Genomic DNA, 22,570 nt, shown 5'->3' on the forward strand with positions numbered 1-22,570 from the left:
ACATGCCTTTGTCTAACTCTTACTCTGTTGATGAAGAATGACATTTCTGAGGACTGATTGAACTGTTCTTTGAAGACAACAGCTGCAGGAACGTTACCCAGGATGACGTCAAAAAAATAAAATCCTAACCAAAGGTACCAGCAGGTCTGATAACTGCAGACTCTACCTCCTGTAGTTTAGAGACTGTAGGTACCAGCAGGTCTGATAACTGCAGACTCTACCTCCTGTAGTTTAGAGACTGTAGGTACCAGCAGGTCTGATAACTGCAGACTCTACCTCCTGTAGTTTAGAGACTGTAGGTACCAGCAGGTCTGATAACTGCAGACTCTACCTCCTGTAGTTTAGAGACTGTAGGTACCAGCAGGTCTGATAACTGCAGACTCTACCTCCTGTAGTTTAGAGACTGTAGGTACCAGCAGGTCTGATAACTGCAGACTCTACCTCCTGTAGTTTAGAGACTGTAGGTACCAGCAGGTCTGATAACTGCAGACTCTACCTCCTGTAGTTTAGAGACTGTAGGTACCAGCAGGTCTGATAACTGCAGACTCTACCTCCTGTAGTTTAGAGACTGTAGGTACCAGCAGGTCTGATAACTGCAGACTCTACCTCCTGTAGTTTAGAGACTGTAGGTACCAGCAGGTCTGATAACTGTAGACTCTACCTCCTGTAGGACATTTAGAGACTGTAGGTACCAGCAGGTCTGATAACTGCAGACTCTACCTCCTGTAGGACATTTAGAGACTGTAGGTACCAGCAGGTCTGATAACTGCAGACTCTACCTCCTGTAGGACATTTAGAGACTGTAGGTACCAGCAGGTCTGATAACTGCAGACTCTACCTCCTGTAGTTTAGAGACTGTAGGTACCAGCAGGTCTGATAACTGCAGACTCTACCTCCTGTAGTCCATGTAGAGACTGTAGGTACCAGCAGGTCTGATAACTGCAGACTCTACCTCCTGTAGTTTAGAGACTGTAGGTACCAGCAGGTCTGATAACTGCAGACTCTACCTCCTGTAGTTTAGAGACTGTAGGTACCAGCAGGTCTGATAACTGCAGACTCTACCTCCTGTAGTTTAGAGACTGTAGGTACCAGCAGGTCTGATAACTGCAGACTCTACCTCCTGTAGGACATTTAGAGACTGTAGGTACCAGCAGGTCTGATAACTGCAGACTCTACCTCCTGTAGGACATTTAGAGACTGTAGGTACCAGCAGGTCTGATAACTGCAGACTCTACCTCCTGTAGTTTAGAGACTGTAGGTACCAGCAGGTCTGATAACTGCAGACTCTACCTCCTGTAGTTTAGAGACTGTAGGTACCAGCAGGTCTGATAACTGCAGACTCTACCACCTGTAGTTTAGAGACTGTAGGTACCAGCAGGTCTGATAACTGCAGACTCTACCTCCTGTAGGACATGTAGAGACTGTAGGTATCATGGGGACATGGGGACATGGGGATTGTGTCCTGAGAAAACTGATGGTAGCTTTTTACTTCTTTGTTCAGCTGCATTCGTTCCACCAGGCAGCCATGTTTGCTGTCTTATCACTGAACTCTTCAAACGGTGTCCAAATGATAATTCGGACAGATGAATGTTTTTATTAATTATTTAAATAATCTTTACAGATGTTCTGATGCCGTCTGTTTGTTCCATGTTGTTGATCCTTTGTACCATCAGCAGAACCTTTGACTTATTCTCTCACCTCGTTCCCTCTCCTCAGACCTTCAGACCTGCTGCGATGGTGATCGAGCGGTCAGCTGATTTTGGAAAGACCTGGCAGGTTTATCGATACTTTGCATATGACTGTGAGACTTCTTTCCCAACTGTTTCCCCGGGTCCAATGCAGAAGGTCGATGATGTCATCTGTGACTCTCGGTACTCTGACATTGAGCCATCCACGGAAGGCGAGGTATACAGCAGCGCTCTGCTAACCACAGTCTAATCTTGAACTCCGTGTTTATTCATTTGTTTCATTAGAAGTCCAAATACTCCATGAAATGTTCCTTTATTTCCAGGTGATTTTCAGAGTTCTGGACCCGGCGTTCAGGATTGATGATCCATACAGCCCCAGAATCCAGAGTATGTCTTACTCTTTAAGTGCTTACATTCTGCCGGAGTCATTGATGAGCCATTTGTCCACCATACATCCTGTTTTATTTTTTTAGACATGTTGAAGATCACCAACCTGAGAGTCAAGTTTACTAGACTGCACACGCTTGGAGACAACCTGCTGGACCCGCGGATGGAGATCAAAGAGAAGTACTACTACGCCATCTATGACATGGTGGTCCGTGGAAACTGTTTCTGCTACGGACACGCCTCCGAGTGCGCCCCCGTTGAGGGTGTAGGGCTAACCAGAGAGGGCATGGTGAGGCTGCTGGGCTATGCTCATTGATTGTTTTTAGGAATGTTGATTATTATTTCAGCTGATCAGCTTATTTGTGTGACCTGGTTTTAGTTAGTCAGATGTGAATTTGATGGTTGGTGTGTCTGCAGGTTCATGGTCACTGCATGTGCAACCACAACACTAAAGGACTGAACTGTGAGCTGTGTCAGGACTTCCACCACGAGCTGCCCTGGAGACCAGCTGAGGGAAGAAACACCAACGCCTGCAAGAGTATGTCTCTGGTTTCTCCGTGTTTTTATTGGTCTTAAAGGATCTACAGATCTCTACTACTGTATGCTGGTCTGTACTGGAAGACGCCCAGTACACCCATTCTCTGTTGGTCTCTGCAGGACAGGGACCAGAACAAGCTAACTTTTAACGGCAGGAATCTTATTTCTGCTTCCTTTCTGTATGAAAATAAATAACCGGCACTTTCTAACACATCCTTGACTTTGGGATGAACACGATGCATCCTCTCGAGGGTGCAGTCTCTCACAGACCTCCTCTTCTCCTTCTATGCGTCCAGCTGATCTATAGTCCATGGTGCGATCACTCTCCAGCTGTTCTACTGTATGTCCACGTACAAGCTAACGTTGTATACGTTTTAAGTTCATAACCTACTCTCAAAGTTCAGACATTTTCCAAAGTTTTCTTCTTTGCTGTGTTTTTCTGCTCTGGCTTGAACTGTTGGCTAAACTGCTCAACACTGCCCCCATTATTTCTAGTGATATTGCAAAGTTTGGTCAGAATCCGTAAGCTTCAAGAAAATAAGCAGGAATGTGGAAGAAATGGACATATTGCATAAAGGATCCTTTGAGCTGCTCCATGTTGTCGTGGTCATGTTTCTTGTTTTTTTAACCCCATTAAAGAAATAGCATTAAAGTGTTTAGTTCAATGTGATCTGATGAATTCACGTCAGTTCATCATCCTTCTTCATCTGAAGCGTCTGTTTGACATGTTGACTGACTTATTGTTCTTCTTCTGTGGTGCCTGCAGAGTGTAACTGTAACCAGCACTCAGATTCGTGTCACTTCGACATGGCGGTGTTCGTTGCTTCAGGAAACTTGAGTGGAGGAGTTTGTGACGACTGTCAGCACAACACAGCCGGACAGCACTGTGAACAGTGTAAACCGTTTTATTACCAACACCCGGAAAGATCCGTCAGAGACCCCAGAATCTGCCAACGTGAGTCTACCTGATTGAAAAACAAAGACTGATCAGTCTTTATCCAAACAACATGATTTTTGTCCTGTGTCTCTTTCTGAGAAGCAGCCTTCAGTTTGTATGCTCATTATACTGTATCTGGAACAAACTCCCAGAAGACTGCAGGTCTACTGAAACTCTCAGCTCTTTTCAATCCACATTTTAAATCCAGCTTAAAGACACACCAATTTACAGCTGCCTTTAACTAAGGATTATAGTCTTTCACTGTGCACTGAAACTTTAAGTTCTTTTTATATTTTTCGTTAAATTCATTTAATTTGAATTATTTTTACTTGAACATGTTTTAAAGTTCTAATAATTTCAGTGATTTTTAACTTTTCTATTTTAATGTATCTTTTCTTTCCTCTGTCATGATGCTTTTCATGTCTTGTGTAAAGCACTTTGAATTGCCTTGTTGCTGAACCGTACTATATAAATAAACTTGCCTTGTCTTCTGTAGCCTGTAACTGTGACCCTTTCGGATCTCTAAATGGAGGAATATGTGACGGAATGACGGATATTCGGGTCGGTCTAATTGCTGGTCAGTGTCGCTGTAAAGTGAATGTCGAGGGAGAACGCTGCGAACGCTGCAAAGAGGAGCATTACGGGCTGAGTGACGATCCTGAAGGCTGCAAAGGTAAGACTCAAAACATCTGCTCCAGGAGGTACCAGAATAGAACGAGATAGAAAAACAGCTACACCACGAGGTACAGCAACAGAACGAGACAGAACATCTGCACCACGAGGTACAACAACAGAACGAGACAGAACATCATCTGCACCACAAGATACAACAACAGAACGAGACAGAACATCTACACCACGAGGTACAGCAACAGAACGAGACAGAACATCATCTGTACCACAAGATACAACAACAGAACGAGATAGAACAACATCTGCACCACAAGATACAACAACAGAACGAGATAGAACAACATCTGTACCACAAGATACAACAACAGAACGAGATAGAACATCATCTGTACCACAAGATACAACAACAGAACGAGATAGAACATCATCTGTACCACAAGATACAACAACAGAACGAGATAGAACATCTGCACCACGAGGTACAGCAACAGAACGAGATAGAACATCTGCACCACAAGATACAACAACAGAACAACATCTGCACCACAAGATACAACAACAGAACGAGACAGAACATCTGCACCACGAGGTACAGCAACAGAACGAGATAGAACATCTGCACCACAAGATACAACAACAGAACGAGACAGAACAACATCTGTACCACAAGATACAACAACAGAACGAGACAGAACAACATCTGTACCACAAGATACAACAACAGAACGAGACAGAACAACATCTGCACCACAAGATACAACAACAGAACGAGACAGAACAACTGTACCACAAGATACAACAACAGAACGAGATAGAACAACATCTGCACCACAAGATACAACAGAACGAGACGGAACAACATCTGCACCACAAGATACAACAACAGAACGAGATAGAACAACGTCTGCACCACAAGATACAACAACAGAACGAGATAGAACATCTGCACCACAAGATACAACAGAACGAGATAGAACAACATCTGTACCACAAGATACAACAACAGAACGAGATAGAACAACGTCTGTACCACAAGATACAACCAAAGAACGAGACAGAACAACATCTGCACCACGAGGTACAGCAACAGAACGAGATAGAACATCTGCACCACAAGATACAACAACAGAACGAGATAGAACATCTGCACCACAAGATACAACAACAGAACTAGATAGAACAACATCTGCACCACAAGATGCAACAACAGAACGAGATAGAACAACATCTGTACCACAAGATACAACAACAGAACGAGACAGAACAACATCTGTACCACAAGATACAACAACAGAACGAGATAGAACAACATCTGCACCACAAGAAACAACAACAGAACGAGATGGAACAACATCTGCACCACAAGATACAACCAAAGAACGAGATAGAACAACATCTGCACCACGAGGTACAGCAACAGAACGAGACAGAACAACATCTGTACCACAAGATACAACCAAAGAACGAGACAGAACAACATCTGTACCACAAGATACAACCAAAGAACGAGACAGAACAACATCTGTACCACAAGATACAACAACAGAACGAGATAGAACATCTGCACCACAAGATACAACAACAGAACGAGATAGAACAACATCTGCACCACAAGATACAACAACAGAATGAGACAGAACAACATCTGTACCACAAGATACAACAACAGAACGAGATAGAACATCTGTACCACAAGATACAACAACAGAACGAGATAGAACATCTGCACCACGAGGTACAACAGAACGAGATAGAACAACATCTGTACCACAAGATACAACAACAGAACGAGATAGAACAACGTCTGTACCACAAGATACAACCAAAGAACGAGACAGAACAACATCTGCACCACGAGGTACAGCAACAGAACGAGATAGAACATCTGCACCACAAGATACAACAACAGAACGAGATAGAACAACATCTGCACCACAAGATACAACAACAGAACGAGATAGAACAACATCTGCACCACAAGATACAACAACAGAACGAGATAGAACAACATCTGTACCACAAGATACAACAACAGAACGAGACAGAACAACATCTGTACCACAAGATACAACAACAGAACGAGATAGAACAACATCTGCACCACAAGAAACAACAACAGAACGAGATGGAACAACATCTGCACCACAAGATACAACCAAAGAACGAGATAGAACAACATCTGCACCACGAGGTACAGCAACAGAACGAGACAGAACAACATCTGTACCACAAGATACAACCAAAGAACGAGACAGAACAACATCTGTACCACAAGATACAACAACAGAACGAGATAGAACAACATCTGCACCACAAGATACAACAACAGAACGAGATAGAACATCTGCACCACAAGATACAACAGAACGAGATAGAACAACATCTGTACCACAAGATACAACAACAGAACGAGATAGAACAACGTCTGTACCACAAGATACAACCAAAGAACGAGACAGAACAACATCTGCACCACGAGGTACAGCAACAGAACGAGATAGAACATCTGCACCACAAGATACAACAGAACGAGATAGAACATCTGCACCACAAGATACAACAACAGAACGAGATAGAACAACATCTGCACCACAAGATACAACAACAGAACGAGATAGAACAACATCTGTACCACAAGATACAACAACAGAACGAGATAGAACATCTGCACCACAAGATACAACAACAGAACGAGATAGAACAACATCTGTACCACAAGATACAACAACAGAACGAGATAGAACATCTGCACCACAAGATACAACAACAGAACGAGATAGAACATCTGTACCACAAGATACAACAACAGAACGAGATAGAACATCTGCACCACAAGATACAACAACAGAACGAGACAGAACATCTGCACCACAAGATACAACAACAGAACGAGACAGAACAACATCTGCACCACGAGGTACAACAACAGAACGAGATACATTCCTCTGCTTCTCCTGAAAGAGAAAGGATTAGCCCAGGAATGAGGATTCGTTTAACGGTTGATGTTCTTTCCTTTTCACTGTGGATAAAAAGGAAATCACATGATCGTTATTGTGTGTATCATGTATGTGTTGTTCCTGGGTTTCAGCGTGTACATGCAGCCCCGTGGGGACAGTTCCTGGAGGAAACCCCTGCGACAGTGAAACAGGAAGTTGCTTTTGTAAACGTCTGGTTACTGGACGAGACTGTGACCAGTGTGTGGTAAGAAAATATCCTGTGCCATAGTTAAGGTTATCAAAAACAATGTCCCATCTCTTTGCTGTATCAGACATGCTAACTAGGGATGCTCTCAGATGACTCTTTTTCTCCTTACTTCAACAAGAATTGAAATCGTCAGTGGTATACATGTTCTTAGTTGTAATAATCAAATGTCTCTGATATCAAATGAGTTTTTTCGGTGCTTTGTGATTGGTATTCTGTCCATTTTTCACATTTCTTATCAATATCGTTTGCTGGAGTCTCAATATATTTGTGAGTCTTTCCATGTTGAGTATCTCCTCGACTTCGTCCAGCCAGTTCTTGAGAGTGGGAAGGTCCTGTCTTCACCATTTTCTGGTGATTGACTTCTTGGCTGCAGCCAGCAGAATTTTAACCTGGGATCTGTTTTCATGTTGTAAATTTTCCTCAGTCAGGTTATACAGATCTAATATCTCACGTCTCTGGTAGATCACACCCCCGTATTGTTTTCAATTCTAGAACGACTACTTTAACATGATATCACACACTCTCTGATCAATCAATTCCACAAACAAAAATATAAATATTAATAGAGTTCCACCCAAACAAAGTGCATGAAAATCATCCCGATTCTGTATATTTTGAAATTAAGTGGATGTTCTGTGTGTTTCCTTGTCTGACTTCCTGTCCAGGTTGTCTCATTCTGGAGAAACTCTGTGGTAAAATCTGAGTGAAAAATTCAGCTGTTTTCTTTCAAACATAAGGATCGAACGGATAATCTCAAGCATTTTTCAAGGTTTATGAATTCACAAATACATAATAAATGCAGAGCTTCAGCAGCCCTCCTGCATCCTCTCAATGTGAAAAAAAGATAATTGTGACATTTTAGATTGAGGAGCAGATATCTGTGCAAAATGTAGAGTGGGAAATGTAGAGCGTGAAGAGCTGCAGCTGTGAAGCTGTGGGAGGTCCTGTGTGTATGTGTGTGTGTGTGAGTGGAGGGGGGGGGGTGGTATTATTTGGGTGTGAGTGTGTGGGGGAGGTTTACAGCATGTGTGACATGAAAGCCTGAATCACTTCCTGTCCCTTTAAATTTACTGACAGTAACAAGCTGGGGGGTCAGAAAATGACTTAATGACACGGTGTGTGTGTGTGTGTGTGTGTGTGTGTGTGTGTGTGTGTGTGTGTGTGTGTGTGTGTGTGTGTGTGTGTGTGTGTGTGTGTGTGTGTGTGTGTGTGTGTGTGTGTGTGTGTGTGTGTGTGTGTGTGTGTGTGTGTGTGTGTGTGTGTGTGTGTGTGTGTGTGTGTGTGTGTGTGTGTGTGTGTGTGTGTGTGTGTGTGTGTGTGTGTGTGTGTGTGTGTGTGTGTGTGTGTGTGTGTGTGTGTGTGTGTGTGTGTGTTACAGTCAGAACACTGGGGACTCAGTAATGATATGGATGGCTGTCGACCATGCGACTGTGACCTGGGAGGAGCCCTTAACAACCAGTAAGTTCACCACCAAATCAGTGTTAAAGGCTAACCGCTAAATATGAGTGGAAGAACGGAACACCTTTGTGTCATAATGCAGAGACTCGTCTGTCAATGTTTCAAGTGTTTATCATTCAATGTGTAATAGATAGATGGATAGATACTTTATTGATCCCGAGGGAAATTCAAGTCTAATAATAATCTAATAGTAATCACTAAAAGCTAAAGTGTCAGCTTCTAACTAGTAACATCAACAACGGAGCAAAGGAGATCTTTAAGAATTATAAAGGATATTATTACTTTGAACTAGCCAACACAGTATTTACTCAAGTCAGTATGACCTCAGACCTCAGGGGAACCAGTCCAAGCTCCGGGTATATCCTCAGGGGAACAGGTCCAAGCTCGGGGTATATCCTCAGGGGAACCAGTCCAAGCACCGGGTATAACCTCAGGTGAACAGGTCCAAGCTCAGGTTATAACCTCAGGGTATATCCTCAGGGCAACAGGTCCAAGCTCAGGTTATGACCTCAGGGTATAACCTCAGGGGAACCGGTCCAAGCTCGGGGTATATCCTCAGGGGAACAGGTCCAAGCTCAGGTTATAACCTCAGGGTATAACCTCAGGGGAACCGGTCCAAGCTCGGGGTATATCCTCAGGGGAACAGGTCCAAGCTCAGGTTATGACCTCAGGGGAACCGGTCCAAGCTCAGGTTATAAACTCAGGGGAACAGGTCCAAGCTTGGGGTATATCCTCAGGGGAACAGGTCCAAGCTCAGGTTATAACCTCAGGGTATAACCTCAGGGGAACAGGTCCAAGCTCGGGGTATATCCTCAGGGTATAACCTCAGGGGAACCGGTCCAAGCTCGGGGTATATCCTCAGGGTATAACCTCAGGGGAACAGGTCCAAGCTCAGGTTATGACCTCAGGTTATGACCTCAGGGGAACAGGCCCAAGCTCAGGTTATAACCTCAGAGGAACCGGTCCAAGCTCGGGGTATATCCTCAGGGGAACAGGTCCAAGCTCAGGTTCTGACCTCAGGGGAACAGGTCCAAGCTCAGGATATAACCTCAGGGGAACAGGTCCAAGCTCAGGATATAACCTCAGGGGAACAGGTCCAAGCTCAGGATATAACCTCAGGGGAACAGGTCCAAACTCAGGATATAACCTCAGGGGAACTCTGACCCTGAGTATAAACATTAGGAGTCAGAGTTACAGACTGCTCCTTTAAACAGTGTATGCTCTGTTAAAAGTTTATGAATTATCCGCTTCAGTTTTATCGATCAGTTTCAGCGTGTTTATCATCTTTATCAATAAGAAAATGTATCTGATGATTGACGTTCTACCTTTTGAATTGAGCTCCTCACTTTGTCGTGTAGGTGTGATCAGGTGAGCGGTCAGTGCGTGTGCAGGGATCACATGTTCGGTCGTCGCTGTGATCAGGTCGAATCTGGATTCTACTTCATCGCTCTGGATCATTACACTTATGAAGCAGAGGACGCCAAGTTTGGACCGGTGAGTTATAAACACTCCAGTGCTTTAAGAAATCATTCCACAAAGACTCAGAATAAAACACAAAAATACGAGACCTTAACCCTAAAAATGTAGTAAAAAAACAAAACATCAGAAGCAACGTCACAGTGTTTTATGATATTATGAGTTTAAGATTTTTAGATTGCAGCACTTAGTTTTAAAGGTCGTCCTTAATATTCATCTTCTCTCATCGTTTTTTAGGGAGTGACAGTCGTCCCGAGGCCTCACCCCCTAGACCGCAGTCCCACCTGGACAGGTACTGGCCTGGTCAATGTCCCAGAAGGAGCCTACCTGGAGTTCTCTGTGGACAACATCCCCCACTCCATGGAGTATGACATCATCATCCGTTACGAGCCACAGGTTTGAAGCTAACTTCGTCCAACCTGGTCTGAAACCCGGTCTGAGACTGGGTTCATCTAACCCTGGTCCTAACCCTAACCCATCTGTAAGATGAACCCTGACTCGGATAAGGATTTATCTAACCCTGCTCTGGATCAGGGTTTATCGAAGCCCGTTCTGGATCAGGGTTTATCCAACCCTGGTTTAAATCTGGGTCAGGGCAGAAAGGAGAACAAACATAAATATTTTAAACTCTGGATGTGTTTCTTTTTCACGCAGCTGCCTGACCAATGGGAGGAGGTTCTGATGACAGTGATGAGACCAGGACCAATAAAAGCAGATAGTCGTTGTGTCAACACAGTTCCCGATGACGATAACCAGATGATCTCCCTTCACCCCAGCTCACGGTAACGTTAAGCCACGTCCGTTTCAAAATGTCAGGGTTCTAATTGTCACCTCTTCCGGTTGCCTTCAATCTTAACGTATTCCTCGACAGTTTTTCTGCACGTTGAAATGAATCGGAAAGGACATGTGTTTGAAGTTGAGTCAGAGTAGTTGATGTTTGGTTAACGGTCCTTAAAGCTTAGGAAGAATAAACCAGAACTAATCTGTCACGGATCAGAGAATCAACAACCTGTAAGTTTACCTGTTTCCTGTCTGTCCCCGCAGGTACATGGTTCTTCCCAGACCGGTTTGCTTTGAGTCTGGTTTGAACTACACAGTCCGCCTGAGTCTGCCGCTGTACTCGGCGCTCAGCGACATCCAGTCTCCATACACACTCATCGACTCGGTGAGGAAACTCAGCTGGTCTTTTTTTTTTTTTTTTTTAAAGAAGAGATCAAACCCAGAATGCCTTTCTTTCCTTCAACTGTATTTAATTCTATGTTTCAAACACAGTTTAAGGTACAAAAAGGTTAGCTAAACCTGGTTCAGGTTTCAGTTTAGGTTTATATAAACCTAGTTAGGAAAGTGGTTTGATGATCTCCATCTTTCTCAGATCGTCCTCATGCCTCACTGTGAGAACCTGGAGATCTTCTCAGCCTCAGAGGGGGGAGACTCCAGCGGTTGGGACACGTTCCAGCGGTATCGTTGTCTGGAGAACAGTCAGGGTGTGATCAGGTCTCCGATGACTGAAATCTGCAGGAATTTCATCTTCAGCATCTCAGCCATGTTGCACCAGGGAGCCAAAGGTAACCAATTCACCTTAAAACTGATCAGTCCACCTTTAAATTGATCAGTTCACCTGAAATCAGATCAGTCCACCTTAAAACTGATCAATCCACCTTAAAACTGATAAGTTCACCTGAAATCTTATCAGTCCACCTTAAAACTGATCAATCCACCTCAAAACTGATAAGTTCACCTGAAATCAGATCAGTCCACCTTAAAACTGATCAATCCACCTTTAAATTGATCAGTTCACCTGAAATCAGATCAGTCCACCTTAAAACTGATCAATCCATCTTAAAACTGATAAGTTCACCTGAAATCTTATCAGTCCACCTTAAAACTGATCAATCCACCTTAAAACTGATAAGTTCACCTGAAATCAGATCAGTCCACCTTAATTTTGATTAGTTCATCTTAAATCAGAACAGTACACTTTAATCCCGATCAGTCTACCTTTAAAACAGACCAACCCACCTTAAAACTGATCAGACAGCCCAAATTTGCGACCTCAGTTTCAGAATACAGGTTTCTGAGTTGTACCATGGTCATCTGTTGTTCTTAAAGTAGTGATGTCACTCTGTTGTTCTTAAAGTAGTGATGTCACTCTGTTGTTCTTAAAGTAGTGATGTCATCTGTTGTTCTTAAAGTAGTGATGTCACTCTGTTGTTCTTAAAGTAGTGATGTCACTCTGTTGTTCTTAAAGTAGTGATGTCATCTGTTGTTCTTAAAGTAGTGATGTCACTCTGTTGTTCTTAAAGTAGTGATGTCACTCTGTTGTTCTTAATGTAGTGATGTCATCTGTTGTTCTTAAAGTAGTGATGTCACTCTGTTGTTCTTAAAGTAGTGATGTCACTCTGTTGTTCTTAAAGTAGTGATGTCATCTGTTGTTCTTAAAGTAGTGATGTCACTCTGTTGTTCTTAAAGTAGTGATGTCATCTGTTGTTCTTAAAGTAGTGATGTCACTCTGTTGTTCTTAAAGTAGTGATGTCACTCTGTTGTTCTTAAAGTAGTGATGTTACTTTGTTATTCTTAATGTAGTGATGTCACTCTGTTGTTCTTAATGTAGTGATGTCACTCTGTTGTTCTTAATGTAGTGATGTCACTCTGTTGTTGTTAATATGGTAGTGATGTCACTCTGTTGGCGTTAATATGGTAGTGATGTCACTCTGTTGTTCTTAATGTAGTGATGTCACTCTGTTGTTCTTAATGTAGTGATGTCACTCTGTTGTTGTTAATGTGGTAGTGATGTCACTCTGTTGGCGTTAATATGGTAGTGATGTCACTCTGCTGTTGTTTATGTGGTAGTGATGTCACTCTGTTGGCGTTAATATGGTAGTGATGTCACTCTGTTGGTGTTAATGTGGTAGTGATGTCACTCTGTTGTTCTTAATGTAGTGATGTCACTCTGTTGTTCTTAATGTAGTGATGTCACTCTGTTGGTGTTAATGTGGTAGTGATGTCACTCTGTTGGTGTTTATGTGGTAGTGATGTCACTCTGTTGGTGTTAATGTGGTAGTGATGTCACTCTGTTGTTCTTAATGTAGTGATGTCACTCTGTTGTTGTTAATGTGGTAGTGATGTCACTCTGTTGGCGTTAATATGGTAGTGATGTCACTCTGCTGTTGTTTATGTGGTAGTGATGTCACTCTGTTGGCGTTAATATGGTAGTGATGTCACTCTGTTGGTGTTAATGTGGTAGTGATGTCACTCTGTTGTTCTTAATGTAGTGATGTCACTCTGTTGTTCTTAATGTAGTGATGTCACTCTGTTGGTGTTAATGTGGTAGTGATGTCACTCTGTTGGTGTTTATGTGGTAGTGATGTCACTCTGTTGGTGTTAATGTGGTAGTGATGTCACTCTGTTGTTGTTAATATGGTAGTGATGTCACTCTGTTGTTGTTTATCTTGTAGTGATGTCACTCTGTTGTTGTTAATATGGTAGTGATGTCACTCTGTTGGTGTTAATGTGGTAGTGATGTCACTCTGTTGTTGTTAATATGGTAGTGATGTCACTCTGTTGTTGTTTATCTTGTAGTGATGTCACTCTGTTGGTGTTAATGTGGTAGTGATGTCACTCTGTTGTTGTTAATATGGTAGTGATGTCACTCTGTTGTTGTTTATCTTGTAGTGATGTCACTCTGTTGGTGTTAATGTGGTAGTGATGTCACTCTGTTGTTGTTAATGTGGTAGTGATGTCACTCTGTTGTTCTTAATGTAGTGATGTCACTCTGTTGTTCTTAATGTAGTGATGTCACTCTGTTGTTCTTAATGTAGTGATGTCACTCTGTTGGTGTTAATGTGGTAGTGATGTCACTCTGTTGTTCTTAATGTAGTGATGTCACTCTGTTGTTCTTAATGTAGTGATGTCACTCTGTTGTTCTTAATGTAGTGATGTCACTCTGTTGGTGTTAATGTGGTAGTGATGTCACTCTGTTGTTCTTAATGTAGTGATGTCACTCTGTTGTTCTTAATGTAGTGATGTCACTCTGTTGGTGTTAATGTGGTAGTGATGTCACTCTGTTGGTGTTTATGTGGTAGTGATGTCACTCTGTTGTTGTTTATCTTGTACTGATGTCACTCTGTTGTTGTTTATCTTGTAGTGATGTCACTCTGTTGGTGTTTATGTGGTAGTGATGTCACTCTGTTGGTGTTAATGTGGTAGTGATGTCACTCTGTTGGTGTTTATGTGGTAGTGATGTCACTCTGTTGTTGTTGATATGGTAGTGATGTCACTCTGTTGTTGTTTATCTTGTAGTGATGTCACTCTGTTGGTGTTTATGTGGTAGTGATGTCACTCTGTTGGTGTTTATCTTGTACTGATGTTTCGCTGGGATGTTTCAACCTTGACAGTCCTTGTGAACATGTCTCTGCTGCTTTCTTCTTCTTCACATTCATTTCTCTTCATCTGGTCTTATAAATCCGACTCTGATCAAAAGTGAGTGTGTCAGTCTCATTTTCTACCCCCTAATGTGTTTTCTCTGTTTCTCAGAATGCCTGTGTGACCCTCAAGGCTCCCTCAGCACTGTGTGTGACCCCAGTGGAGGTCAGTGTCAGTGTCGCCCCCATGTAGTTGGCAGGAACTGTGACAGATGTGCTCCAGCCACGTTTCAGTTTGGACCCAACGGCTGCAGAGGTAAGAAAAAAGATCAATCAATAATCTATTAGTGATTGTCTTTGTATACTGATAACGATCTTCTATATATAGTAATAACAATCCTTTTGACATAATAATAATAATATACATGCTGATAACCATCATAGTTTAGGACCAACTTCAGTTCCGTCAGATGAGACTGGACAACATTGAATGCTGGCTGCAGAAACTCAAAAACTTGTGAAACAGAGATGATGGTGTCATCAGCATAAAAGTGATACATGGCATTCGACACATATTGATATAAATTTGAATATAAAATAGGTCTTAATATTGAACCCTGGGGCACCCCCTTTGAGAGCTTTAAAAAGGAAGAGGTGGATCCTGCCTTTTGTACTATTGACAGCTAGTTGCAAAACCATGAGGCTGCTGGGTTTGATAAACAAATTTGATCGATAACAAAAGCTAAACAATCAATTATTTTAACCATAAAGTTTTGAATTGGCCTGTGAAAGCCGATTTTCAGATCCTTGGGATTTCATGTCAGTTACCACACACTGAGTATAATGTTTGTTTTTTTCAGCATGTGCGTGCAAACCTCAGGGGTCACAGAGTTCCTTCTGCGATCAGCTGACCGGTCAGTGTGTGTGTGTTTCTGGAGCATATGGCCGTCAGTGTGATCGCTGTCTGCCAGGTCACTGGGGCTATCCCACCTGTCAACCCTGCACCTGCAACGGACACGCCGACAACTGCGACCCCGACACTGGACGCTGCTTTGATTGCAAGGACCACAGCACAGGACACACCTGTGACAGGTGAGCTACACCTGAGATTAAACACACCTGTGACAAGTGAGCTACACCTGAGATTAAACACACCTGTGACAGGTGAGCTACACCTGAGATTAAACACACCTGTGACAAGTGAGCTACACCTGAGGTTAAACACACCTGTGACAGGTGAGCTTCACCTGAGATTAAACACACCTGTGACAGGTGAGCTACACCTGAGATTAAACACACCTGTGACAAGTGAGCTACACCTGAGGTTAAACACACCTGTGACAGGTGAGCTACACCTGAGATTAAACACACCTGTGACAAGTGAGCTACACCTGAGGTTAAACACACCTGTGACAGGTGAGCTACACCTGAGATTAAACACACCTGTGACAGGTGAGCTACACCTGAGATTAAACACACCTGTGACAAGTGAGCTACACCTGAGATTAAACACACCTGTGACAGGTGAGCTACACCTGAGATTAAACACACCTGTGACAAGTGAGCTACACCTGAGGTTAAACACACCTGTGACAGGTGAGCTACACCTGAGATTGAACACACCTGTGACAAGTGAGCTACACCTGAGATTAAACACACCTGTAAAAGGTGAGCTACACCTGAGATTAAACACACCTGTGACAAGTGAGCTACACCTGAGGTTAAACACACCTGTGACATGTGAGCTACACCTGTGACAGGTGAGCTACACCTGTGACAGGTGAGCTACACCTGAGATTAAACACACCTGTGACAGGTGAGCTACATCTGTGACAGGTGAGCTACACCTGAGATTAAACACACCTGTGACAGGTGAGCTACACCTGAGATTAAACACACCTGTGACAAGTGAGCTACACCTGAGATTAAACACACCTGTGACAGGTGAGCTACACCTGTGACAGGTGAGCTACACCTGAGATTAAACACACCTGTGACAAGTGAGCTACACCTGAGATTAAACACACCTGTGACAGGTGAGCTACACCTGAGATTAAACACACCTGTGACAGGTGAGCTACACCTGTGACAGGTGAGCTACACCTGAGATTAAACACACCTGTGGCAGATATAACACAACTATGACACTAGTGATATAAAACACAGGAAGTAAGGTAAATGTAGTTTTTGAAATGACAGTTCTCTCTTACCTGTTACCAGGTGCCTGGATGGTTACTATGGAGACCCAGTGTTGGGGTCGGGTGACTACTGTCGTCCGTGCAGGTGTCCTGACGGCCCTGGCAGCCTGCGGCAGTTTGCAGGAAGTTGTTACCTTGGTGACGAGTCTCAGCAGGCTGTCTGTGTGTGCAACACTGGATACAAAGGTACGTACGAGCTTCCTACGTTTATGTCAGCGAGTTTGAGTCATCCAGCTGACAAAAATAACATGTGGAGAACCTGAATAAGACAATGACATCAGCATTTACTTACATCACTGTCACAGAGGGAAGTTCTCCGAGCAGCGTGAGAGAGGAGAAGCTTCTTTATCTTGATTTAAAGACTGAAGTTATTCAAACAGAGATACGATCATCAGTGAAATAGGACTCCAGTTTTCAGAAGGCGTTTGTGAGTGACGTGTTCATTCACACAGGTGACTGTACTTACCTTCTCAGCCTGCAGGGGGCTGCTCTGGCTTCTGATTGGAGAAAACTTGAACTCTTGAATGCTCACTCGCTGACAGTGACTAAACTAAAACGCACAGTTTAACAACAGCAAGAATTTCAGTGATAACTTCTATTAAACTTGTTTTCATGAAACATTTACAAAGAATAAAAACAGATGAAATGGACTTTCTGCTCACACACACACACACACACACACACACACACACACACACACGTCATGATCTTCAACAGTTCAACTTAAACAGAATCTCCATCTCTCTTCAGGTGCTCGTTGTGACGCGTGCTCACCAGGTTACTATGGAAACCCAGAGGAGGCGGGGGGGCAGTGTCAGCCATGTCAGTGCAACAACAACATCGACGTGTTGGACCCCGAGTCCTGTGACAGCCGGACCGGCGAGTGTCTGCGCTGCCTGTACCACAGTGAGGGTGTGGCCTGTCAGAGCTGCAGGCTGGGTTACTATGGCAATGCCTTGCTGCAAGACTGCAGGAGTAAGTCCAAGTGGTTACCATGGTAACCTGCCTAATATGAATCTTCAAGACAGCTCTGCAAAAAACCTAATGAAGATAAAGTCATGCCGTTTGATTGTGGTCCTCAGAGTGCGTCTGTAATCCACTTGGGACTGAGCAGTCCAGCTGCCCGGCACCTGGAGGATGTCACTGCGAGCGCAGCGGCGGCCAGTGTCACTGCCTGCCTAACGTAGTTGGACAACAATGTGACCAATGTGCCCCAAACACCTGGAACATGGCGAGCGGGGCCGGCTGTCAGAAATGTGACTGTGACCCTGAACACTCGTACGGAACATCCTGCAACCAGGTGAGAGAGAGAGAGAGAGTGTGTGATTGATTGATTGATTGATTGATTGATTGATTAGGGTCAGGGTCTGTCGGTAGCACAGACAGATAGATACTTTATTGATCCAGAAGGAAATTGAAGACGTTCTTTGTAAAGTCAAATGTCTTTTTGCCCTCAGATCAGCGGGCAGTGCTCTTGTATGCCCGGCTTCGGAGGAAGAACATGCAGCGACTGTCGAGAGCGGTTCTGGGGCGACCCAGAGGTCCAGTGTCATGGTGCGTTCAATGTTTGCCAGAGAATCAGATCACTGTGTTAGTTGCCTTGCAGCATCATGGGAAAGTTATTGCTCCAAGCATTCTTGGCTTTGAGATGCCGGCTGATATTAATTCCAGATGTTTCCAGATGGTCTGCTTTGTTGTTTCTGCACTTTGAAGATGTTTCAGCTGCCAGATGTGTAACCAACACAGACACACACACACACACACACACACACACACACACACACACACACACACAAACTGCAGATGTTAAACAGGAAGTCTGACAGACTCTTTCTGTTTAGACTGTGGAGGAGGCTGTAGAGCAGAGTCAGTATTATTCAGTGTTTCTTTAATCTGTGTGTGTGTGTGTGTGTGTGTGTGTGTGTGTGTGTGTGTGTGTGTGTGTGTGTGTGTGTGTGTGTGTGTGTGTGTGTGTGTGTGTGTGTGTGTGTGTGTGTGTGTGTGTGTGTGTGTGTGTGTGTGTGTGTGTGTGTGTGTGTGTGTGTGTGTGTGTGTGTGTGTGTGTGTGTGTGTAGAGTGTGACTGTGACCCTCGGGGGATTTCTCAGCCTCAGTGTCACAAAGGAAGCGGTCACTGCATCTGTGTCGAAGGCGTCTCAGGTCCTCGCTGCGATATCTGTGCCCGTGGTTTCTCTGGAACTTTCCCCGACTGTCAGCGCTGCCACCAGTGCTTCTCTGAGTGGGATCAGGTCATTGGACAGTTGACCAATCAGACTCACCGCCTCGTCAACAAGGTCAATGCCATCAAAGCGAGCGGCGTCAGTGGCCCATACAAGAAGTCAGTCGACAGCATGGAGAGAAGCATAAATGACATCCAGCTTCTCCTGAATCAGAACCCCGCCTCACAGCCGCTGACGGAGATTCAGCAGCTGCTGCAGCAGACCAGGTGACATCAGTTCATCAATCCATCAATTAATACACAAGCCGCACTGTGCAACCTCACTGCTAGGCCGTCTGAGCCCCGGTATAGTTAAGAACTTAAAGACTGACTCTACCTCCTGTAGGACATTTAGAGACTGTAGGTACCAGCAGGTCTGATAACTGCAGACTCTACCTCCTGTAGGACATTTAGAGACTGTAGGTACCAGCAGGTCTGATAACTGCAGACTCTACCTCCTGTAGTTTAGAGACTGTAGGTACCAGCAGGTCTGATAACTGCAGACTCTACCTCCTGTAGTTTAGAGACTGTAGGTACCAGCAGGTCTGATAACTGCAGACTCTACCTCCTGTAGTTTAGAGACTGTAGGTACCAGCAGGTCTGATAACTGCAGACTCTACCACCTGTAGTTTAGAGACTGTAGGTACCAGCAGGTCTGATAACTGCAGACTCTACCTCCTGTAGGACATTTAGAGACTGTAGGTACCAGCAGGTCTGATAACTGCAGACTCTACCTCCTGTAGGACATTTAGAGACTGTAGGTACCAGCAGGTCTGATAACTGCAGACTCTACCTCCTGTAGGACATTTAGAGACTGTAGGTACCAGCAGGTCTGATAACTGCAGACTCTACCTCCTGTAGTTTAGAGACTGTAGGTACCAGCAGGTCTGATAACTGCAGACTCTACCTCCTGTAGTTTAGAGACTGTAGGTACCAGCAGGTCTGATAACTGCAGACTCTACCTCCTGTAGTTTAGAGACTGTAGGTACCAGCAGGTCTGATAACTGCAGACTCTACCACCTGTAGTTTAGAGACTGTAGGTACCAGCAGGTCTGATAACTGCAGACTCTACCTCCTGTAGTTTAGAGACTGTAGGTACCAGCAGGTCTGATAACTGCAGACTCTACCTCCTGTAGGACATTTAGAGACTGTAGGTACCAGCAGGTCTGATAACTGCAGACTCTACCTCCTGTAGTTTAGAGACTGTAGGTACCAGCAGGTCTGATAACTGCAGACTCTACCTCCTGTAGGACATTTAGAGACTGTAGGTACCAGCAGGTCTGATAACTGCAGACTCTACCTCCTGTAGGACATTTAGAGACTGTAGGTACCAGCAGGTCTGATTACTGCAGACTCTACCTCCTGTAGTTTAGAGACTGTAGGTACCAGCAGGTCTGATAACTGCAGACTCTACCTCCTGTAGTTTAGAGACTGTAGGTACCAGCAGGTCTGATAACTGCAGACTCTACCTCCTGTAGGACATTTAGAGACTGTAGGTACCAGCAGGTCTGATAACTGCAGACTCTACCTCCTGTAGTTTAGAGACTGTAGGTACCAGCAGGTCTGATAACTGCAGACTCTACCTCCTGTAGTTTAGAGACTGTAGGTACCAGCAGGTCTGATAACTGCAGACTCTACCTCCTGTAGTTTAGAGACTGTAGGTACCAGCAGGTCTGATAACTGCAGACTCTACCTCCTGTAGTTTAGAGACTGTAGGTACCAGCAGGTCTGATAACTGCAGACTCTACCACCTGTAGTTTAGAGACTGTAGGTACCAGCAGGTCTGATAACTGCAGACTCTACCTCCTGTAGGACATTTAGAGACTGTAGGTACCAGCAGGTCTGATAACTGCAGACTCTACCTCCTGTAGTCTAGAGACTGTAGGTACCAGCAGGTCTGATAACTGCAGACTCTACCTCCTGTAGGACATTTAGAGACTGTAGGTACCAGCAGGTCTGATAACTGCAGACTCTACCTCCTGTAGGACATTTAGAGACTGTAGGTACCAGCAGGTCTGATTACTGCAGACTCTACCTCCTGTAGTTTAGAGACTGTAGGTACCAGCAGGTCTGATAACTGCAGACTCTACCTCCTGTAGTTTAGAGACTGTAGGTACCAGCAGGTCTGATAACTGCAGACTCTACCTCCTGTAGGACATTTAGAGACTGTAGGTACCAGCAGGTCTGATAACTGCAGACTCTACCTCCTGTAGTTTAGAGACTGTAGGTACCAGCAGGTCTGATAACTGCAGACTCTACCTCCTGTAGGACATTTAGAGACTGTAGGTACCAGCAGGTCTGATAACTGCAGACTCTACCTCCTGTAGTTTAGAGACTGTAGGTACCAGCAGGTCTGATAACTGCAGACTCTACCTCCTGTAGTTTAGAGACTGTAGGTACCAGCAGGTCTGATAACTGCAGACTCTACCTCCTGTAGTTTAGAGACTGTAGGTACCAGCAGGTCTGATAACTGCAGACTCTACCTCCTGTAGGACATTTAGAGACTGTAGGTACCAGCAGGTCTGATAACTGCAGACTCTACCTCCTGTAGGACATTTAGAGACTGTAGGTACCAGCAGGTATGATAACTGCAGACTCTACCTCCTGTAGTTTAGAGACTGTAGGTACCAGCAGGTCTGATAACTGCAGACTCTACCTCCTGTAGTTTAGAGACTGTAGGTACCAGCAGGTCTGATTACTGCAGACTCTACCTCCTGTAGTTTAGAGACTGTAGGTACCAGCAGGTCTGATAACTGCAGACTCTACCTCCTGTAGTTTAGAGACTGTAGGTACCAGCAGGTCTGATAACTGCAGACTCTACCTCCTGTAGTTTAGAGACTGTAGGTACCAGCAGGTCTGATAACTGCAGACTCTACCTCCTGTAGTTTAGAGACTGTAGGTACCAGCAGGTCTGATAACTGCAGACTCTACCTCCTGTAGTTTAGAGACTGTAGGTACCAGCAGGTCTGATAACTGCAGACTCTACCTCCTGTAGTTTAGAGACTGTAGGTACCAGCAGGTCTGATAACTGCAGACTCTACCTCCTGTAGTTTAGAGACTGTAGGTACCAGCAGGTCTGATAACTGCAGACTCTACCTCCTGTTGGACATTTAGAGACTGTAGGTACCAGCAGGTCTGATAACTGCAGACTCTACCACCTGTAGTTTAGAGACTGTAGGTACCAGCAGGTCTGATAACTGCAGACTCTACCTCCTGTTGGACATTTAGAGACTGTAGGTACCAGCAGGTCTGATAACTGCAGACTCTACCTCCTGTTGGACATTTAGAGACTGTAGGTACCAGCAGGTCTGATAACTGCAGACTCTACCACCTGTAGTTTAGAGACTGTAGGTACCAGCAGGTCTGATAACTGCAGACTCTACCACCTGTAGTTTAGAGACTGTAGGTACCAGCAGGTCTGATAACTGAAGGAGTGATTAGCTACAACGTTCTCAAGGATCTTTGAGATATAAG

The 22,570-nt window shown here is 44.2% G+C and overlaps 1 protein-coding gene across 1 annotated transcript in view; it reads left to right on the plus strand.

The window, feature by feature from the left end:
* Positions 1 to 22,570, plus strand: part of lamb1a (laminin, beta 1a) — a 37,060-nt gene that overhangs the window by 6,420 nt on the left and 8,070 nt on the right. The window contains exons 5-24 of the mRNA XM_079345625.1: positions 1,717 to 1,905; positions 2,012 to 2,075; positions 2,162 to 2,364; positions 2,493 to 2,613; positions 3,379 to 3,567; positions 4,046 to 4,222; positions 7,271 to 7,383; positions 8,765 to 8,844; positions 10,203 to 10,338; positions 10,558 to 10,716; positions 10,975 to 11,102; positions 11,365 to 11,485; positions 11,693 to 11,885; positions 14,854 to 14,997; positions 15,542 to 15,773; positions 16,902 to 17,065; positions 17,630 to 17,854; positions 17,962 to 18,179; positions 18,337 to 18,433; positions 18,955 to 19,324. Coding sequence (XP_079201751.1) covers positions 1,717 to 1,905; positions 2,012 to 2,075; positions 2,162 to 2,364; positions 2,493 to 2,613; positions 3,379 to 3,567; positions 4,046 to 4,222; positions 7,271 to 7,383; positions 8,765 to 8,844; positions 10,203 to 10,338; positions 10,558 to 10,716; positions 10,975 to 11,102; positions 11,365 to 11,485; positions 11,693 to 11,885; positions 14,854 to 14,997; positions 15,542 to 15,773; positions 16,902 to 17,065; positions 17,630 to 17,854; positions 17,962 to 18,179; positions 18,337 to 18,433; positions 18,955 to 19,324 — 3,323 coding nt within the window. The remainder of the gene's footprint in view (positions 1 to 1,716; positions 1,906 to 2,011; positions 2,076 to 2,161; positions 2,365 to 2,492; positions 2,614 to 3,378; positions 3,568 to 4,045; positions 4,223 to 7,270; positions 7,384 to 8,764; positions 8,845 to 10,202; positions 10,339 to 10,557; positions 10,717 to 10,974; positions 11,103 to 11,364; positions 11,486 to 11,692; positions 11,886 to 14,853; positions 14,998 to 15,541; positions 15,774 to 16,901; positions 17,066 to 17,629; positions 17,855 to 17,961; positions 18,180 to 18,336; positions 18,434 to 18,954; positions 19,325 to 22,570) is intronic.

This window comes from Symphodus melops (assembly GCF_947650265.1).
Source record: "Symphodus melops genome assembly, chromosome: 6".
Classification (NCBI taxonomy): Eukaryota; Metazoa; Chordata; class Actinopteri; order Labriformes; family Labridae; genus Symphodus; species Symphodus melops.